Genomic DNA, 18,574 nt, shown 5'->3' with positions numbered 1-18,574 from the left:
AAATGTCAAGATACCAGAGAAACAAATTTCATTTTAAATGGACAATTACCTGACAAGATAAAAATAATAGGCACTTAGTAAATATGTTCAAAACCAGGTTAGATACCTTTTTACCTAATAAGGGAACAAGCAGGTAAGTGGAGATGAGTCTCACACCAGATCAGCCATGATCTCATTGAATGACAGAGCAGACCCAATGGGCCGATTTGTTATGATATTATGATTTGCACTGGTATCAATTTTATCCAATTCCAACGTTGTCATTCCCCCTACATCACACATGTCAAACTCAGACCTGCGGGCCAAATTTGGCCCATGATATAATTATATTTGGCCCGCAAGATCATATCAAATATGTATTAGAGCTGGCCCGCTGGCCGCCGCGCCAGTATAGCGCATGCACAGCTAATACTACAAATCCCAGAATGCTTTGCAAATGCATTGGCTCCGGCCCGTCAGCCCGCGAATCGCCCCCACCTCCTCTCTTTACTTTCATTAGCGTCTGCGACCTGTCGCCTAACTCACATGTAATAAACCCCTTACGAAAAATGGCCAAACGAAAGACAGAAAACAGGACCTTTCAAGACAGGTGGGAGGCAAACTCTGACCCCACAGTTTGATGAACTTGCATCTAAGAAGAGATGCCAAGTATCTGGTTTAGACCCAGGTGCATCAGAGAAAATCACAGTGTAGCAAGCTAAGCTTGGATTAATATTTTCTTTGGTTAACTTTGGACTGTTCATAGTTGAAAGATTGGATTTTCATTGAAGCAAGTTGTTATTTTTTTGACCTGTTGGCTTGTGAAAAAAAATACATTTAAAAGGAGCTTAAAGGCTATAGAGTAATATTATTTATTGAATATTTTATTTCTCATTTGTTAATGCTTCTTCTGGAGAGAGTTTAACCAAAACTATTATTAAACATTTATTTTAATAAGAAAAAGTTTAACATTACATATGTTGAAAGAAGAGAAAACATGCAGATGTTGTTGAAAATTTTCAATAAATATCTAGTTTGTCCCACGACTTAGTCCAAGTTTTTAATTTTGGCCCTCTGTGAATTTGAGTTTGACACCCCTGCTCTACATTGACTGTTGCCCATTTTCCCCCCTATCCCACAAGTTGATTCTGCTAGGAAGTAGTTCGTGGCCTCATGTGTAATGTGAGCCCAAGCTATTAATGTTGACAGGTTATTCAGCGGCAGGAGAAACTGTAAATTACAAGTCAGAAACTTCTCTCTTCCTGCCCTGGAATTGATGAAGGAATTCCCATCATCCAAGAAGAGCCAGCAAGTGGCTAAGGTGCTAAAGGAGGCATATGGCATGCTTGGCTTCATGGGAAAAGGCATTGTTTATAAAAGTAAAGAGATCATGTTGTAGCTATGTAGAACTTTCCTCTAGTTAGCTGACCAAAACTGCAGACAATACTCCAAATTTGCCCTCACCAATGTCTTGTACATCTTTGCCATAACATCCCAGCTTCTGTGCTCAATATTTTGATTTATAAAATCAATATTCCAAAACCTCTCTTTATAACTCTGTCCACCCATGATGCCACTTTCAGGAAATTATGTATCTGTATTCCCAGATCCCTCTGTTCTGCCACAGTCCTCAGTGCCCTACCATTTACCGTGCATGTCCTACCTTGGTTTGTCCTTCCAAAATGTAATACCTCACACCTTGTCTGCATTAAATTCTGTCTGCCATTTTTCTGCCCATGTTTCCAGCTGGTCCAGATCCCTCTGCAAGCTTTGAAAGCTTTCCTCACTGTCCACTACACCTCCAATCTTTATGTCATCTGCAAACTTGCTGATCTAATTTACTACATTATTGTACAGGTCGTTGATTCAGATGACAATCAATAATGGACCCAGCACCAATCCCTGAGGCACACCACTGGTCACAGGGCTCCAGTCTGAAAGGCATTCATCCACCACTACTCTTTGGCTTCTCCCATAAAACCAATGTGCAATCCAGTTTATGACCACACCATGAATACTGAGCGACTGAATCTTCCTGATTATCCTCCCATGTGGAATCTTGTCAAAGGCCTTACTAAAGTCCTTTATCAATGTTCCTGATAAACTCCTCAAAAAACTCTATAGGATTTGTTAAATGTGACCTACCATGCACAAAGCCATGTTGACTATACCTAATCATTCCCCGATTATCCAAATTCTTGTATATCCGATCTCCAGTAGCTACTGATGACAGGCTCACCAGCCTATAATTTCCTGGGTTATTTTTGGACCCTTTTCTAAACAACGGAACAATCCTCCGACACCTCACCCATGGCTTTGGATATTTTAAGTATATCTGCCAGAGTCCCTGCCATTTTTACATTAGCCTTCCTCAAGATCAGACGGCCTTTAGCAATCCTTATTTGCTTTTAGATGGTAAGCACTTCCTCCTCTTTAATCTGTAAAGGTTCTATGACCTCACGCTGGTTTGCCTAAAACAACTGACCTTTAGCAACCAAGTCAAGGAAGAATCCTTTGATATTTTTTCTTCAAATAATTTTGATTTTTTTTTCCAATCAATATTACATACGGCATCTGTGTTACAAGAGGAATTGGATCAGTAAATGTATCCTTTCAGTTTCTTATTTCTCGGCTCTTGTTTTATGTCATCTTGTGAAATGACTATTTTGCTTCTCCTGGCAAAATGTATAATTTAATGTTCACATTTTTTTTAGCAATGAGTAAGATGATGACAAAGTTTAATTATCTTTTTTTTTACATTGCAGACTGTATTAGCAAAAGAGTTGGAAAAAATAGAGAAATTCTTCTACCAGGAGCATGCTTGTCGCCTGCCACTGAACCCTGCATGGGCCGTGAAAGGCATTGACGTTAGTGTACGTTCACATAGAAAGGAATTGCAGCTGTCTCATAGAGATAATGCTGGTTGGCAGAACTTCTGAATTATGCACGGTCTTTAGCTTTCCCATATCTTCTGTTCTCTTAAATCACATTTTTTAATGTAATTTCTGTAACTTGGGAACAGGAAATCAGAACTGAACTGGCAAGTCCATTAACTTTGGTTCTGGATGGATCATTGGAGATCCTAAATTTGACCATTTCGGAGGTAAAATGTCCTTGATTCAATTGATTGAACCTGTCAATATGTTTTTGGGTGAACTTAGTCCCAATGGATATCGCATCCCTTGATTCTGAGATAAAACAAAACACAGCATTAAGATGGAAATTATATAAAAATTATAATACTGGAGGCCACCCCACCCATCTTGTCTGTGTTGATTCAAAAAGAATGAGGTAGCCTAATATCACCTTCCAGAACGAGTGTGTGGCCCTGCAGGTCATGATTAATTTTTAATTTGATGAAGGTTTACCATTTTCTTGGGGAGTGAGTTCCAGTCCCCCTCTGAGAGAAAACCTATTTTGCTCATTTCTTCTTCAATCATTCGATCATTTTTTTGACCCTTAGCACTAAGGAAACTAGACCCTTCTCGTTTCATATCGTCCTTAAATCATTTGATGCACCACAATTAAGTTACCACACTTCAGCTCCTTTCATTTCAGTGAAAACTGTTCTAGCTATTCCAAACTTTCCTCATAACACTGGTTACAGATTCTGGAATCCAGAAAAGTAAAAGGTGAGCGGGCAGATTTTTGATTGGTTCAGGGACAGATTGCGTGTGTGCGATGCACTGCTGCAGCAGTAAGCAGACACAAAAATCGAGAAAGACTGTACAACAGGCTTTGTTCAGTTAAACGTCTCGGCTCCAGTGCTAGCTATACTGGTGGCTCCTGAGTGTCTGGCTCGGGAGGGGCCAGCTCAGGATTATATCCCAGGCGGTTGATTGACAGCCAGCCAGGTGTGGTCTGTCCTCTGCCGATCTACCTGCAGGTACAGACAGCACCCCCTGCAGTCGGCTAATGGTATATCACCACAATATTCAAAAGCAGAGGCTGTTTGAAGAAGCTGCAGTACTTTGGCGAGGTTACAAATGGGGTCGGTATTGATTAATTGAAGGGATTGTGCTCTTCACAATGTTTGTTAATAATCCAGTTGGAGGTAAGAGACAAACTTTCTGACATGATATTGTCCAGGTGCTGGAACCTTTGGCACAACATGGTAGGAAAGCAGGAACTGCCTCTTCATTGGGCCACTTCAAATAGATGAATGTTGCACTGTCTCCTTGGGCGGAATTAATTCCATGCAGGATTAGGAATTTAAGGGTTTGAATGGGTTTAGCCCATTCATTCTGGAGTACACAGTATCTCACCTAGTGACTGCAGGTCATTGAGTACTGGATGTCTTCACCTTCATCCTTTTGCCTCTTACCCCTGAGCTAAACAAAGTGAACTTTTAGCCAAGAACAGCACCTGTTCTGCTTGGTTAGTCTACAACCCAATGGTATGAACACTGAGTTCTCCATTTCGAGATAGCCAGTTCCCATGGGGTCCCTTTCCCTCTCTCCGCCACATCTGCCCTGGTTCTTTCACGTACTCTCTTCACCAGTATACTGCTCTTTTACCTTTCCTGAACTTCTCCACCTACCCACCACCAACACACCCGTCCCTACTCTTCCCATCCTTCTGTTGTCGGTTCCACCTACCTCTTCTCTTCACTAGCTGCCTCCATTTTCATCTTCTTCTGCTTCCGTCGACCCTCCCCTTGAACTTTAAATTTAGACATGCAGCACGTTAATCGGCCATTTCAGCCCACAAGTCTGTGCCACCCAATTAATCTAAAACCCCTGGTATGTCTCAAACAGTGGAGGAAACTGGAGTCCCCAGGGGAGGAAAACTCACGCAGACATAGGGAGAACATACAAACTCCTTACAGGCAGTGTGAAATTCAGACCCCTGTCCCCATCGCTGGTGCTGCCACAGCGCTGTACTAACCACTACACTAACCATGGCACCTTTGTTCCTTTTGACTACTTCCACCTATCACTGTCTCCCAACTCCACCCCATCTGGTTCCATCACTCCACCATCCTTCACTGCTTCATGCTCCAGCTATTGTGCCCCGGCCCCTCACCCTCTCTTTAACACTGCCTGTCTTCCCTCTCCTTTCTCAATCCCAAAGCTTGAGTTTCAACCCGCAATGTTGACTCTCCATTTCTCTCATGGATGCTGCGTGGCCCACTGAGATCCACCAGCAGTTCGTATATTACTCTGGATTCCAGCATCTCTCGAGAAACGCCTTGGCTTTTATAAGTGCACAGGGTATGATAACGGAGAGAGGAGCACTGCAAGGCAGAATGAAGGGGAAGTGGAATTTTAGAAGACAGGTTTAGTATGTGTATACCTTTAACTGAACAACTGGACATTCTCTAAAGCAATAAACAGCATAATCTTGAGGCTAAGAGACTGATCATTGGGCAGCAACATAAATTTTATATGCATCCAGATTAATTGCAGTTCACACAAATCTACCACCCCAGCATTTCCAGTAATGCAGTATTCTGTCAAGCAATCCACCGACAGGTTATCCTGGCTCAGCTACCAAAATCCTAAGTTAGGTAATGTCCTCCTGATTGCTGATTGAAAGGCAAATAAACCAAAGTAAGGTGACACCAAACTTGAAAAACTCGGAGAACAAGGCTCTCATCTATATTCTCTCGTTGATTCGTTATTTTGGGAGTGGTGCCTCAATCCAAATTAGTGTTCTGGCGTTGTCAGCATTTGGAGTCACAATGAACAATTCAGTTAAACAGACTTCTTGAGCAAGTGCTTTTTCCTGTTAAAGAGAGAAATAAATGTCCGGATTTAGGGGGTTTGAGAGCAATCCGAGAACCAGTTTTGCTTCAGGGTAGCTGGTGTTCAGATCTTGCTGAGATTGTGCATGGTGGAGAAGGTGAGTGCGGATGTGCCCTGTTTTAAAGAAGGAAAGGGAATGGAAGCCAGCCAGGAGAGCAATGAAATGGGCGAGTCCGGGGGCGGCAGTGACAGGTACGAGGTTCTCAGTGACAGATGGGCTGACACAGCTGCAGGATGCAGAGGAAGTGGGAGCTAAAGTGACTGATGGTGATGTGCAGTGGGGAATCAGTCAAATGGGAGAAAGAAATGCTGAACAAGGCTTTTCCATCCCCAATCGAAATAAGTCATGTACAGACCTATTTCAATTCCACGTGCCTCTCTCATGCTGACGTCTGAAAGTGGCTTCATGCACTGCCATGCTGAGGCCACCCGCTAATTGGAGGAACAACACCTAATATTCTGTCTAGGCACTCTCCAACCAGTTGGTATTAGCGATGACTTCTCCGATTCCCATTCGGCTCCCTCCCTCCCTCTCTCCATTCCCCACCCCATCCCTCTCCATTTTCTGAGCTATCCCCTCCCCCGTCACATTCAAGCTTTTTTTTTCCACTTGTACCCTCCCACCCATATTCACCTATGATGACGTGTCACCTGTGGGCCTCTGCTCCTCCATCCTCCCCCAGCCCCTTCCCACACCATTTTATTCAGGCACCTGCCTGCTTTTTGCTTGTACCTGGATGAAGGGAATCAGGCCCAAAACATTGGTTATGTATCTTTGCCTTTAAAAAATTTTTAAACTGCTGCATGACCTGCTGAGTTTCTCCAGCACTTTTCTGAATTAAATGACAATCACAGTGTCTGAAAACTTATTTATTTAAAATCACGTACAGTTTTTTTTGTTTCTCTTTTAATAAATGTTTGCAAAGTTAACTACATACTATTAACATTGTACAGCAGTTACTCGTTGCCTGAAAAGTGACACCTCCCGCAAGGCTGTACTCCCACTGGAATGCCTTGAATTACCACCAGAGATTTTGGATTCGAGTTGCATTCCAACCTTTTGACTCTGGCAATGAAATTAGGAACTAAAGATGAGCAGAAAATGAACAGATTTATCTTACTTACAGATCTCATCATTTTCTTTGGCAACATGTCCAAAGTATACTCGATCAAAACTTGCCAAATTCACAATCTGCAGATAGGACCATGATTCTTCCCTCTGAAACTCAAGTATGTGCATTAAAATTTATGGCAGCAAAATCATTGCCGACAGAGTTAAATGCTGATTTGTAAACGTGAGCCAATACAGAGTGTGGTGGATATAATGATCCACATTCTCTATTGTCTGGAGGATGTCACAAGGGAAATAAATTACAACAGTCTTGTAGCTTTGAGGCTCGTGCTTAAAACAAAATTACCTCAGTGGTCTACAGCCTCCGCTCTTGATGCTGAATTGCAAGTCGATGCTAAAATTAATTTTGTTAGTGGGTGAAATTAAGTACTTTTATGAGAATAATGATGCTGTGATATGTAAAACCAGTGCATCTGATATACAGTCTACAAAAACTTGATGTGACCAGTGCAAACTTTTTATTTCTTGGATGTAGTTAACTTTTTTCATCATTCATGGTTGTAAAATTGCTAACACAAACCTTTTATTTCCCTCCCAGTGAAATAATTTGCATTTGTTTTGATGACATTATTTTAATAGAAAAATCTAGACTTTGTTTCTTTGTTTTTTCTCTCTCTATTCATGATGTGTACAAACAAACGATGTGCCTTTAGATGGAACATCATCCTACCATTTGGTAATTCATGGAATTTATGATCAGTGTTACTTACTTTATATCATTTATTTGAGAAATACTATTAAATCGCCAGCGACCCGTGATTGAATCCGGTGTACTGTTACAAACCCAGAGGATCCCAAAGCCTAGCAGCAATAGATATTCACCAAGACAAATGGTTACTTAAACAAACAATGCTTTTAATTATTGTTAAACACGAAAACAGGATTGAACTTTAACTTATTACTATTAACTTAACTAACCTAATTTAACCCCCTTCTAACTCTAAGCGCACGTGTATGTAATGAATGTGTACGTTCAGAAAAGTTCTTTGATTCACAGTCCAATCTCACTTCTCATTCCTCCAAGTTCACTGGTTGCAGGTAATTCTTATACTGTGCACAGAATTTAACATTTATAAAGTTCACCAGGCTTTGGTGCTTGAAAGATAAATGGTTACCACTCAGGAAGGTTCTTGTCAGTTTTCAGAGAGAGGTTTGTTGTTCTGGACACAAATTGATCACTTTTAATCAGCCACGTCAGTGTCTTGCTGAAGAAACTTGTCCCATCAGAGTTTTCCATGTGATAACCTCTTTCTTTCTGGTCACCACAGAGTTCCTTTTCATTTCACTTATTTCAGTGAAACATTAGGCAGCCAGTCCTTTCCTCTTGCATGAACCACACGGGCTTTGACCAGGCTGAACTAAATGCTCACAACCCATCTTGAAAATGGGGTTTTTCCACAAGCTTGCCGGCTTGTCCTCTTCCAGTCCCAGCTGTTGCTACTGAACTGTAGAACTGAATTCAATCTCTCTCTCTCTCTCTCTCTCCCCCTCTCAGAGAAAAGCCTGTTTGACTCTCTCTACTTGCAAAACCACATGACCCCCCTTAGAACAGTAACCTCTACTCAGGCAGACTGTGGCTCTGAACCTAATCCTCCAAGTTCTTATACCTGTTGCCTTTTCTAAACAACAATCCATTAGTGAAGTGCCACAGCTCTTGCAAAGGCCTTCGGAGCCGGCCTGACTGGCTTGAGTATTTTAAATGAGATCTGTTTTGAAATGTTTGTATATGACCTACACTAAAAAGAAAACCTGCCACACTTTATCTCCCAAAATCATATCTATAGACAATATAAAACACAACCTATTCTGAGTATATTCTCATTGTGTCTGTGTGGGTTTTCACTGGGTGCTCCAGTTTTCTCCCATTCTCCAAAAAAAGTTGTAGGTTAATTTGGGTGTAATTAGGCAGCACGGATTTAAAAGGCCAGAATCGGCATCTTCCATACTGAACTAACTAAATATTCATTGCAATATTCTGAGCAAAGATAATTTGATATTCATATCAATGATTTATGAAAAAATAGTTCCACTATGAACAGGATAAATTAGCAGATTATCTTTCTAAAGGGGAGTTCATTGAGTGATTCATAATAACTTGGGCAGCATCCCAGGCTACCTGCTCAACACCAAGTGCTCTATAGGACCCTTTAGAGCCAGAGTTGGGCATCAAATTAGCATCACACCAGAAAGAAAATATTCCCACATTGTTGCACTCTCACAATAGTGAGTAAAAATCTCTACCTTGGTTTTACATTCGTGCAATGTAGGGATTTAAACCATTCAGTAAGATGTTGGAGGTCTTTAGTGATTCAATTATAGAACTTATACCATCCTCTTATGTCATCTATTTAGTAAAGCAATCCAAAACTCATTCCATTTTCAACTCCCAAATAAAATCTATAATTGCATCAGAAATTTAACTACAGCAAGTTTTATTTACAATGCTTATACTTTCTTGTGTTTTTGTTTACAAAAAGGCGTGTTCCTATTTCACATCAAATGCTGTTCCTTTGAAACTTTCGTTCATCAATGCAGATCCTTTGGGAAAAAATATCAATGTGATATTCAAGGTAGGGTATTTGCTTTAATTGTAGCATATTTGAAACTTTCATTTCAGCACTAATTCAATGATAATTATTTGTGAAATAATAGTTGAGCATTTATGCTAGAGCTGTGGTTTTCAAACTGCCCCCCCCCCAACTCACATTCCACCTTCAGTAATCCCTATGACATCGATGCTGTGAATGGTAAAGGATTGCTTAAGATGGGATGTGAGTGGGAAGGGAAGGTTGAGAACCACTGCTCGAGACCCAATTGTTACTGAAATATTTTGCTTGAAAAAAATTGTCATTGGCCCATTTCCTTTGGAGTGATGAAACCATGCACATATCGAGTCAATGAGGTACAATCAAAACAGAGGTTTTCAAATGTTTTCTTTCCACTCACATTCCACCTTAAGCAATCCCTTAGGGCATGGGGATTGCCTAAGGTAGAATGCAAGTTTGGGGGACAGTTTGAAAACCTCTGTGCTAGTACATTGACTAAAGCATTTTTTTTAGAAATATTCAGTCAAGTATCATAAATGAACATATTCTGAAATATAATAATGAATATTCATCCAAGGAACATTCCTGGAATTCTTCCACTGTTCAATATGAATATTAGGCAGTTGATCCACTTGCTATGAAAACATAATGACAATTGCAGTGATTCCTCTGGGGAGATCACATTATATTTTCATTTTTAAATCATGGAAGATTAATGCCGTGGATAAAAGAAAAACAAGCAATGTGAAACAATGGAGGAAAGGAACGCCGGATAGTGGAACAGGGAGGTGCGGAATGAGATATTGGGGAAAGTGGTGGAAGTGTGGAAGAGGTTTGGAATAATGTGGATCAGCGAGGCACGGGGATAAAATGAGAGGAAAGATTTAGGAGTGAGAAAGGGAAAGTTGAGGAATTGGAATAAAATGAGTGGATGTGTTGGTAAAGGTTAAAGGAAGGTCAGTGCATAGACATGGGAGACGAGAGTGACAGAGCAAAAAGGTAAGAAATATCCTTGAAGAGGTTGAGGGTTACAGTTGAGTGAGAGAAGGGTGAAAAAGTGAACTAGGAAATTGTGAGCAATTGCGACATAGGCCGCAACAGAGAGAAATGTAAGCAGATAAATAAGGCACTGAAAGAAATTTTGAAGAGATGTGGTGCCTGATTAGAAATGCTACTACTTTCATTTTATAGGCTTTTACGTGCTCACGGTTAATTGACAGGGTCATCTTTAATTGGTATAAGGCTGGTATCAGTCCAGTCTATGCTCTTCCATAGATGTTTGGAAAACCCCATCTTATATGAATATTATTAATAAGCCTACCCTTGATCAGAGTTGTTCTATATTCAACTCACCAGTGATTGTGCATTGCACTTTCCTTCTCAAATTCAATTTGACCACTGAACCAAATTTTGGAACAACTTACTTTCTGATGTTATCATAATTACCCAATACATCAGGAAATACGGCTACAGATTCAAAATTACAAATGCAAGTGGTGAAATAATTTTCATTTATCTTTAAAATGTCTGGTTCCAAATTAATCTTTGTATTTAATATATGGGGTAGCGCAGATGGCATAACGGTTAGTGCAACACCTTTGCAGCGCCAGTGATCGGGACCGAGGTTTGAATCCTGCGGTGTCTGTAAGGAGTTGGTGCTTTCTCCCTGTGTCTCTGTGGGTTTTCCCCAGGGGCTCCAGCTTCCTCCCACCTTTCAAAACGTACTGGGGGCTGTCGGTTAATTGGGTGCAAATTGGGCGACATGGGCACGTGGGCCAAAATGGCCTGTTACCGTGCTGTATGTCTAAATTTAAAAATAAATACCCAAGGGTTGTCCAGGTCATTTCTCCAGCAATGTGTTTTTTTTGTATTTCCATCCCCGTCAGGACAGTGCAAGTGACACAAGTGTTAAGATTAACTCTAAATGATGCAAGAGCATGCAGATTATATTTAGTTCATTCCCTTTTAATCATTTCATGAAAGAAGATGTTTTCAGGCTCAAGTACTTCCAGTTCTAATGTTCCTGAGTGGGAGTCCAGGTTTCATTTATTTTAATGGGGACAATGTGAATGGTTTAGTCTTGTACAGAAGGTTGTATAGATTTCCTCTTGATGTTTTTTGCAGTTACACTAAATTTTATTCATTTTGGTTAATGAGCATTTGGTGTTCATTATGATTCACTTGGGACGGAAGTTCAGACATTTATTACATGAATTATGAATGTCCACAGCCATAGTTTACAACTGAACTGTAACCAACCTATTTCACTTGAAGTAAAAATTTGACTGTCTCTACACTAAAAATCAGCACAAATCTGAATACCAGCCTGGAGTATCCTGGCAGTAGTAAGACTTATTAATCTGCCCTCATCCTTGCCTGCTCAGTTCACACTTACCCAAGCTACGTGACAAGTTCAACAATTGGTCTCCCTCTTAAAAATGCAACCCATTATTTTTATCTGAAAGAAAGTTGGTCTCGCAAGATAAAGGTCCAGACAGATTAGTGAAATGTAATGCATATTTTAAGTTCAGTTATTTAACAAGTTAATAACAATTACAGCACGGAAACAGGCCATTAGGCCCTTCTAGTCCGCACCGAACCAAACACCCCTTTCTAGTTCCACCTCCCTGCACAATGCCCATAACCCTCCATCTTCTTCTCATCCATATACCTGTCCAACCTTTTCTTAAATAATACAATTGACTCCGCCGCCACTATTTCTCCCGGAAGATCATTCCACACAGCTACCACTCTCTGAGTAAAGAAGTTCCCCCTCATGTTACCTCTAAACCTCTGCCCCTTAATTCTTAACTCATGTCCTCTTGTTTTAATCTTTCCTCCTCTTAACGGAAATAGTCTATCCACATCCATTCTGTCTATCCCTTTCATAATCTTAAATACTTCTATCAAATCCCCTCTCAACCTTCTACGCTCCAAAGAATAAAGACCCAATCTGTCCAATCTCTCCCCATACTCCAGATGCTTAAACCCAGGCAACATTCTGGTAAACCTTCTCTGCACTCTCTCCACTCTGTTTATATCCTTCCTATAATTAGGCGACCAGAACTGCACACAGAACTCCAAATTAGGCCGCACCAACGTCTTATACAATCTCAACATCACCTTCCAACTCCTATATTCCATGCAATGATTGATAAAGGCCAGCATACTAAAAGCCTTCTTCACCACCCTATTCACGTGAGTTTCTACCTTCAGGGAACGATGTACTGTCACTCCTAAATCTTTCTGCTCTTCTGTATTCCTCAATGCTCTCCCATTTACCACATATGTCCTATTCTGATTCTTCTTACCAAAATGAAGCACCTCACACTTATCAGCATTAAATTCCATCTGCCATTTTTCAGCCCACTTTTCTAAGCAGCCCAAATCCCTCTGCAATCCTTGAAAACCTTCTTCATTATCCACTATTCCACCTATCTTAGTATCGTCTGCATATTTACTAATCCAATTCACCACCCCATCATCTAGATCATTAATGTATATAACGAACAACAATGGGCCCAATACAGATCCTTGAGGCACACCACTGGTCACCGGCCTCCAACCTGACAGACAATTATCCACTACCACTCTCTGGCCTCTCCCTTTCAGCCAATGTTCAATCCATTTGACTATCTCAAAATTTATACCTAAAGACTGCACCTTCCTAACTAACCTTCCATGTGGTACCTTATCGAAGGCCTTACTGAAGTCCATATAGACAACATCCACTGCGCTACCCTCATCCACATTCCTAGTCACCTCTTCAAAAAATTCAATCAGATTGGTCAAACATGATCTTCCTCCCACAAATCCATGTTGAGTGCTCCTGATCAGACCCTGTCTATCCAGATGTTTATAAGTACTATCTCTAAGAATTTTCTCCATTAATTTACCTACCACAGACGTCAAACTTACAGGCCGATAGTTGCCAGGCTTCCTCCTTGAACCCTTTTTAAATAACGGAACCACATGCGCAATGCGCCAATCCTCCGGCACTATCCCCATATCTAATGACATTTGAAAAATTACCGCCAGAGCCTCTGCTATTTCCTCCTTCACTTCTCTCAATGTCCTGGGGAAGATCCCGTCTGGTCCCGGAGACTTATCCACCTTTATATTCTTCAAAAGCCTTAAAACTACACCTTTTGTAATCTCTATATTCCCCATATTTACCCAATTTGCTTTTTTTATCCCACATCTCCCAATATCCTTCTCCTTAGTGAATACCGAAGAAAAGAAACTGTTCAATATCTCCCCCATTTCTCTAGGTTCCACACACAGTTTTCCACTCTGATTTTCTAAGGGACCAATTTTGTCTCTAGCTTTCCTCTTACCATTAACATATTTGTAGAACTCTTTTGGATTAGTTTTCACCCTGCTTGCCGTAGTTTTCTCGTACCTTCTTTTAGCTTTCCTAATTCCTCTCTTAAGATGTCCTTTTATATATGTTTATTACAATTGTCTGTTAGCCATCAATGTGAAAATTGATTGGCTTAACATGGGACTTTGTTACTCGACCCTCCTATCAATGGCAACATTGCAACACCTTCAGAGGAGATTGACAGTCAACCCAGCAGTTTAAGTTTCCGTTCCCATAGATTTGGAACTTCAAAAGTAAAATAGAACATAGAAATCTACAACACAGTGTTGTGCTGATCTAATAAACTCCTCTGTAACAACGACCTAGAATTTCCCAACTGCATAACCCCCTATTTTTCTCAGTTCCATTATCTATTAGTCTCTTAAAAGCTCTCATTGTACCTGCCTCCACCACCATTTCCAGCATTTCAGGCACCCACCACTTTCTTTTTACATTCCCTTGGACTTGGTCCTGAGCACCTGAAATCTATGCCCATTTCTGTTAACAATTTTAGTTCCAGGAAAAAGCTTCTGGCCATTCAGATACATAAAATATTGTTAAATTTCTTCTGTTTAGCCACCTTTCCTGCATAACGTGAATTTCCTGTGATTGTTATCTCCTCTTTAATCATATAGTACAACTCCGATTATCCGAAATGAGATTATCCAAAATTCTCAGTTATCCAAAATTTTTTTTGGACTACGAAGTGATCAGCTCTGAAAATTTTTTTGGATAATTGAGGATTTCAGGAAAAATCAGAAGTCCTCATTTATCTGAGAAACTCTGAAGCCAAAATGAGGTCAAAAATTTTGAGGATATCAGAAATCCTTAGTTATCCAAAATTTTTCTTTGGAGCCATACTGACATCACAGGTAGAAAAAAAACTGTAATTTTGGAAAAACCTCTGAGTAGAATTTTGAATTATTGGTGTTGGTTTTATTTTGTTCAGATGGTTTGTTTTGGTGAGAATTAAACATTATTTTAATGCTTAAAAGTTCTTCCCTTGTTGTTTTGTTGTTGAAACACTGTTACAAGTGATTTGCTGTTGCTACTGGGCTGTTTTTAAAAAATGACCAGTTATCCGAAAATATTGTTTATCCAAAAAAGGCCTGGTCCTGACCATTTCGGATAGTTGGAGTTGTACTGTATCTTAATGGCAACATTTGCAATAGGCGCCCATTCACATGGACAACTTTGCCGGCAGGGTGATGTTGAACCAAAAGGTGTGTTTTTTTGTACTGTAAAAATCTAAATCAGCCATTCTTAACCCTTTATTTTACCTCTGGCCCTCTTAAGACTCAGCTCAAAGTTTAAGGCCCCTTACTTCTCTCCTACCAACTACATAAAAAAAACATTTATATTATATAACGTGAAAAGAAAACAAAGTTTTTACTTAGATGTTCTGGGGCCAACAACACATGGAGACCTACCAGTAACATTAAAGGTTGTAAAGCCAGTGTGCATTTGCTACAAATGTCACATATTCTTCCTGTAATTTACCTCCATGATCCTTTGCTATTGTAAATATAATTAATGCTCACTTAAGCCAGCACCGCTAGGAACATTCCTCCAGTGGGAGAGGAGAAGGAGTTGGTTATTATTTTCAAACTGGTTTGGAACTCTGCCTCTTCCCAGTCAGGAGACGACCTGCGACAGGACATGTTGGTTCTGCAGATGGTGAAATTAATGGATCGAATGTGGTGCCAGGAGGGTCTGAGTATGAGTATGATCATCTATCGGTGCATATCAACAGGAAGGGGGAGAGGTCAGTGCTATAATATTGTTGTTTTCCAACTAAACTATCTTCTTTCTTTCTTTGGCTTGGCTTCGCGGACGAAGATTTATGGAGGGGGTAAAAGTCCACGTCAGCTGCAGGCTCGTTTGTGGCTGACAAGTCCGATGCGGGACAGGCAGACATGGTTGCAGCGGCTGCAGGGGAAAATTGGTTGGTTGGGGTTGGGTGTTGGGTTTTTCCTCCTTTGCCTTTTGTCAGTGAGGTGAGCTCTGCGGCCTTCTTCAAAGGAGGTTGCTGCCTGCCAAACTGTGAGGCGCCAAGATGCACGGTTTGAGGCGATATCAGCCCACTGGCGGTGGTCAATGTGGCAGGCACCAAGAGATTTCTTTAGGCAGTCCTTGTACCTCTTCTTTGGTGCACCTCTGTCACGGTGGCCAGTGGAGAGCTCGCCATATAACACGATCTTGGGAAGGCGATGGTCCTCCATTCTGGAGACGTGACCCACCCAGCGCAGCTGGATCTTCAGCAGCGTGGACTCGATGCTGTCGACCTCTGCCATCTCGAGTACTTCGACGTTAGGGATGAAAGCGCTCCAATGGATGTTGAGGATGGAGCGGAGACAACGCTGGTGGAAGCGTTCTAGGAGCCGTAGGTGATGCCGGTAGAGGACCCATGATTCGGAGACAAACAGGAGTGTGGGTATGACAACGGCTCTGTATACGCTAATCTTTGTGAGGTTTTTCAGTTGGTTGTTTTTCCAGACTCTTTTGTGTAGTCTTCCAAAGGGGCTATTTGCCTTGGCGAGTCTGTTGTCTATCTCATTGTCGATCCTTGCATCTGATGAAATGGTGCACCATTTCATCAGATGCCAACTAAACTATATTCAGAGTTTAAACCCCAAGTTTCAGTAATGAAGAGGTTATATCATATTCTCCTTGATCACATTTTTCACAGAAGTAGGAGAGTTTTCAAGTTCTATGCTGGTTATTTGTGTAATACCATCATTTATTCCTTCACTTTGTCCCCTGTAACTCCACTCACATGCCCCTCAACTAGGTTCTAATTGTCCTGCAATCTAGTTCCTCAATTAACCCACCAACATACAAATTTTTGGAGTGTGGGCAGAAACCCATGAGGTCACAAGGTGAATGTGCAAACCCCCCCACAGATGGAACTATTGAACATGTCTCCCTAAGAGATGCTTGCTGCACCACTCAGTTATTGATCAGTGTGTCATTTTAGAGTAATGCCCACTTCAATGGAGCTTCTCACTGTAGTTGCTGAGTGTTTAAGTGTTAGGAACTAAGGTTCTGTATGAGATTTTACTGCAGCACACTCAGAGGCCAGCATGGGCAAAATTGGTCCTTGGTCACTTCTGTTCAATGTTTGTTAAAAATAATTTACAGGTTGCCCACATCAAGGGCAGTGGAGCCAATCATCAGACAATGTATTCAACAGTTGGCACATATTAAACATCAGTAACCAGCGGTGAATCTCTCCCCAAAAAATGACATATTTTAAAGGACATACTTTATGTTTTGCACTTGTTCTTCTCTTTCCATCTATTGGGGAAAAAAAATTCATACCTTGTCTTTAGTTCTTAATATTATTTTGATTCCTAATCCTATTCTTGCCTTGTTTGGAATGAGTAAGCCAACTGACTTGAATTTGTCTAGGCTTCAATCCCATGTAGCTGACTTGCTCTCTTTATTGCTAGAAGAGTGATATTTGTGAGATGGAAAAATGCCGTCCCTCCTACTCATATTCAACGGCTGTCGGATGTGATGGCATGCCCGACTTTGGAAAAAAAATTACATGTTCTACTACTGAAATTAATTTTAACTTTGTACATGTATGGGGTCCTTAATTATTTTCATAATTTAGAAGATTATTTAGATCCCATTTTCTGGTTTGGTTTTTCCCTATTACAATATTGGAACACATGTGTTCAACCAATAACTTCACAAGGGAGGGGTTAGACTATTAGTACAATTTTAGTATAATTTTTATGTTATGTCTTTTTTGTCTTTTTCAATCTAGCATAGGTTATTGTAGCCATATATAATAGTGAATCCACTTTGTTGGATACTTATTATTAATACCTATGTACAATTTACTTATAAAACTCAATAAAATATATTGGAAAGGGAAATAGATAATTGTGTGTTCATTTGCATCTATCTCCCTACCTACCAATCGATCAATATATCTGTGTGGGTGTGTGTATATGAATGTATATGTGAAAATAAGCCACAATTTGTTTATATTACCTTTTAATAAATGATTAAATGTGACCAATGTAAAGTAAGTCATGGTGGGAATTGTCAACGATTTTGCAGTGGAATTATGTGGCAGCCAATGTCATTAAAACAGTTCAAAAATGTAGATGGCTTTTTCACTCAACATTTTGGACTTGTTGCAGGAATGGTGGAGATAATTCCTGGTGCCACAACACTTGCCAAGATCCACATGAAACATGGAATGACTGGGCCATTCAAGGAAAGCACTCTTTTAAAATGGTTTCAAGAACACAACCCTACTGAGGAGCTACACAACAAAGTGAGTCTTAATTAAAACATAATCTTATCCCACCTCCTTCCCCTTCTGCTCAGTATCTTCCCATAATGTTATAAGTAGGTTGAGAGCTAATCTCAATCCACTTAGAATGCCACTCGTCCTTCTCGCCCTTTTTTGAGCCTCAATCTTCCCATTTATCATGTATTAAACAGTGAAGAGAATCTATACTTTAGTCAGGGAATTGTTCTGCTATATTTCCTTGGTTTGAAACTTGTGTCATTTCATGTATTTGCCGTTTTACATTTGAATTGCTAGGCTATGGAAAATTTTGTCAGATCCTGCGCTGGCTGGTGCGTTGCAACTTTTGTGCTGGGTGTCTGTGATCGCCACAATGACAACATCATGGTGAGAACCACAGGCCACATGTTCCACATCGACTTTGGGAAGTTTCTGGGGCATGCTCAGATGATTGGAAGTGTGAAGAGGTGAGTGTAATGGACTAGACGGCAGTCAAGCGAGCTGGGCTCTGTTCAGTGCTGGGGTATCGGGGCCTCA

General features: G+C 40.6%; 1 protein-coding gene across 4 annotated transcripts in view; it reads left to right on the top strand.

Annotated features, from left to right (window-relative positions):
* LOC138747868 (phosphatidylinositol 3-kinase C2 domain-containing subunit gamma-like) overlaps positions 1 to 18,574 on the top strand; it is a 179,118-nt gene that overhangs the window by 103,887 nt on the left and 56,657 nt on the right. For all 4 annotated transcript variants that reach the window (XM_069907455.1, XM_069907456.1, XM_069907457.1 and 1 more), the window contains exons 20-24: positions 2,745 to 2,852; positions 9,336 to 9,428; positions 15,403 to 15,532; positions 17,925 to 18,061; positions 18,335 to 18,504. In XM_069907455.1, the coding sequence (XP_069763556.1) occupies positions 2,745 to 2,852; positions 9,336 to 9,428; positions 15,403 to 15,532; positions 17,925 to 18,061; positions 18,335 to 18,504 (638 nt within the window). The remainder of the gene's footprint in view (positions 1 to 2,744; positions 2,853 to 9,335; positions 9,429 to 15,402; positions 15,533 to 17,924; positions 18,062 to 18,334; positions 18,505 to 18,574) is intronic.

The sequence above is a fragment of the Narcine bancroftii genome, chromosome 13 (genome assembly GCF_036971445.1).
Source record: "Narcine bancroftii isolate sNarBan1 chromosome 13, sNarBan1.hap1, whole genome shotgun sequence".
NCBI lineage: Eukaryota > Metazoa > Chordata > Chondrichthyes > Torpediniformes > Narcinidae > Narcine > Narcine bancroftii.
Note: the sequence above shows the minus strand (reverse complement) of the source record. Positions and strands in the feature narration are given on the sequence as shown.